The following is a 3,320-nucleotide window of genomic DNA, read 5'->3' as shown; positions in this document are numbered from 1 at the left end:
AATGCGGGTGTCCTTACCGACCATTACTGATTGGTTAGTCACCCAACCAGCGCCACTCCACCTCACCAAACAAAGAAGACTCTTTTATTTGTTTGCTTGTTGTAGCATCCTTACTTGCCATGGTGTAAGTATTCACTTCCTCTCCATCTCTCATGGCATGCATCTAGTGGATCTAATTCAACTTTGCCTCTTTTGGGTGGTATGTCACCCCAGCAGGACACTGCCCCCAAAAGAGCCTAAGCGGGAAACACGAAAATAGGTTTTTTCCCTTCTCCACCGCCAGACCATACCTTCTTACCTCTGACCCATAACCCACCACTTCCTGTATTAGCTGTGTACAAGTTGGTGGTGTCTAGGCCTTACGAGTGCCTTGCTTCCATGCTCGTCCAAAATTTGCCTGCTGCTTATGCGTTTACTGCAGTTTGAAGGTCCGTCTGCCAATTCTGTCGTTCGTCTTTGACCTCTTATGGCTTAGGCTGCTTTCCCTGACTTCTCATTTACGGCTTGCTTCCTTAGGGGCTGGGCCTTGCCTGATTGTGGGCTTTTCCGTGCTTTATTCTCAACCTTGCTAATTGCTTCCTGCCACATCATTTTGGTTATGCCTGCCATGAATTTTGCTTAACCCAGGGCTGCTAGGCCTCTTCGGGCTTTACTATTCATTCGTTCTCTGATAACCCAATAAACTCATTGGGCCTTTTACTACTTGCGAGCTCCCGCTTCCCATTAACTTCCCTTTGGCCATCCTTGGCCCTTTCTAGTTCTGTGCTTTTCATGGGCTTTTACTAACTCCTTGGGCTTCCTTGGCCCAAGTGTTTCATACTTCATCTTTGAGGCTTATGGATCCTCTCTTACCCCTTACTCTCTTTACTTACATTGCTTTAGGCCTACTGTGACAGCTGTGGCTCATTCTCACTTTTCTACATCCATACTGCCCATGGGTTTGCTATTTCTTTCTTTTAGGGCCTTCTTAGGCCCATTTACTTCTTCAGTGTCCATTTGTTTGTTTTATGGACCCATAATTTATTATTCCTGCCACTTGGGCCCAATGGTATTTCCATCCTACTTTCTTCTGCCCACGTCTTTGGACTTTCTCCTCCTGCTGGACTTCTAAAAAAAATGAGCATCTACAAACTTCTTGTGTTTTTTTTTTTTTTTTGAAATAAAGTATTCATTTCATACAAAAATTTTTAATAAAAATATAATGTGTTACTTTTTTGTTTTATTTAATTGGAACATAATATTAAATTTCTACCAATTTTATTTTCTATCTCTCATTTTTTTTCTTTTCAACCAAATAAAAGAGTTTTTCATCCCACCATTTTTCCATCCTCCCAACCAAATACCATGAGAGAAAACTTATTTATTTTCTATCCACTCACTTTTCCATTTTATCCTATTTTTTATTTTCACACTTTTTCATCCCTCCAACCGAACAAACCTTAATGTATAAATGAGGAACTCACAAAAAACATAAGAAAATGAAAATTGAGTAATTCTATGGACTTTTCACTCAAACCTCAAACTAGAAAGTCGAGAGTTTATATAAGGTCAGCTTGGCCTAGCTATCTTCTCATGAAGGAACGAGTGGGGTTATTGGTGGTGTGATTCTCAGAGTTCGTGTCCATAACTGAAGAACATGGGTTGGTGAGCAGGGCAAAGATAACTCATCACTCGCCGGAGAATCGGAGTTTCCTTAAAAGTCACTTTCACCACTCACTAGTTGTCTAAAGGATTGAACGATGATATTTTAATAGGTCATCATCCGTGAGGTCAGGCTTAGCTAGTTAGCTTAAGAGCCGAAGTGATTTATTTGATAAAACTTGTAATTGGTCATCTAAAGTTTCCAAGCAACCGATAAAATTGGGAAGTTAAAAGCAGGTACTCGAACATATTCCCAATTTTAGAGTGTTCAAATTTTTTTAGATTACTTATGAAGTAATTGAAAGACATAAATTCAGATGAAGAGGGAAATCAAAATTGCTTTAGGAATTTAAGGCATCTGAGAATGAAATATGGCTTATGTGATTTTAATCTTCATGTCTACTAAAAAAAATTTAACAAAAAACTCAACTACAACGAAAAAAAAAAAAAAACTGTATAACAAAATAGCAAAAATATAAGAAAAGAAAAAAGAAGAAGAAGAACTCTAGCTCGTATTCTTTATGAACATAAATAAAAGAAATCGATGTAGAAAACCCCCTAATGAAGTAGGAGAATATATTCATGTATATATATATACCCGAAAGTTTAATCAATTAACGAATAATCTAGCTAGCCATAATCATTCCCAACTGCACAACTTGAGATCATTTTCCAGCGGCATCAAATTCAAATCCAAGCACAGGACCCTTTTGCTGTTTGATTTCTTCATGATAGGCACGGCTTGCACAAGACGATTATTATTAACCACGAACCCTTCACTCATGGCAGCCCTATGCCTCCTCATATGTCCTCCAAGTGCTTGTCCAATCGAGAATTCAAGCCCACATATGGAGCACTCGTGTGTCTTTGGCTTCACGGGTGAGCTTGGCATGTTATGAAGTAGGTCTCCAGCCATTAACCTAGGCTTCTTGTGGCTTGCTCTGTGTCCTCCCAAGGCTTGAAACGAAGGAAACTGCCGATTGCATGTCTTGCATACAAAAGCACGAGTACGTGAATTATTTTTGGTCGAATCAATTTGGCCAACTTTGGATAGTAACATCAAGCAATTGGCCATGTCTATGGTCTGAACCTCTCCAATATCTCTGACTCTCTTCATGGAATAGCTAAAGTGAAATAGTGTAGGAAATATGTATATGTGTGAAAGTGAAGCTACAAAAGTTTGAATGTTTAGTGAATAAGAAAATTGGATGGAACAAGATTAGTGAGGTTTGTACAATATATAAAGGGGGATTGTTGATATGTATCAGTGGCTTGAGTGTGACTTCAGTGCTGACGCGGAGAGATCTTAGATGTGTTCTGCTTTCTTGGGGATTAATGGAGTATATAGTATTTGTTGCAAGACAAGGTGTCCTGACCAGTAGTATTATAGTGTGGCGCCGCCTTAAGTAGAAAAGCTTTTGCGTGACCGCGTTGGATAGAGAACGTGGGGGAGGGGTCGTCTGAGACTCTGAGAGGTGAGCGATAAGTCTTGCTCACGTGTAAACACTCGGACGATTCGTTTTTAGTTTTACCAAAGAGAAAAAAGAAAATTACTCACACTAGTAGGACTATTCTAGAAGTTTATCGCGTTCGTGGAATCGTGGTGTACATTCCAGGGCCCAGCGCACCGCAGGGGCGTACATAGATATACGCTTTCCACCACGCGCTGTCAGATATAT

At 39.9% G+C, this 3,320-nt stretch overlaps 1 protein-coding gene across 1 annotated transcript; it reads right to left on the bottom strand.

Annotated features, from left to right (window-relative positions):
• Positions 1-2,013: 2,013 nt before the first annotated feature.
• LOC142607840 (zinc finger protein ZAT12-like) lies at positions 2,014-2,985 on the bottom strand. Its single transcript, XM_075779484.1, has one exon. The coding sequence runs from the start codon at positions 2,756-2,758 to the stop codon at positions 2,282-2,284; it is 477 nt and encodes a 158-aa protein (XP_075635599.1). The 5' UTR covers positions 2,759-2,985; the 3' UTR covers positions 2,014-2,281.
• Between the last annotated feature and the right edge of the window lie 335 nt (positions 2,986-3,320).

The sequence above is a fragment of the Castanea sativa genome, chromosome 8 (assembly GCF_040712315.1).
Source record: "Castanea sativa cultivar Marrone di Chiusa Pesio chromosome 8, ASM4071231v1".
Lineage (NCBI taxonomy): Eukaryota > Viridiplantae > Streptophyta > Magnoliopsida > Fagales > Fagaceae > Castanea > Castanea sativa.
Note: the sequence above shows the minus strand (reverse complement) of the source record. Positions and strands in the feature narration are given on the sequence as shown.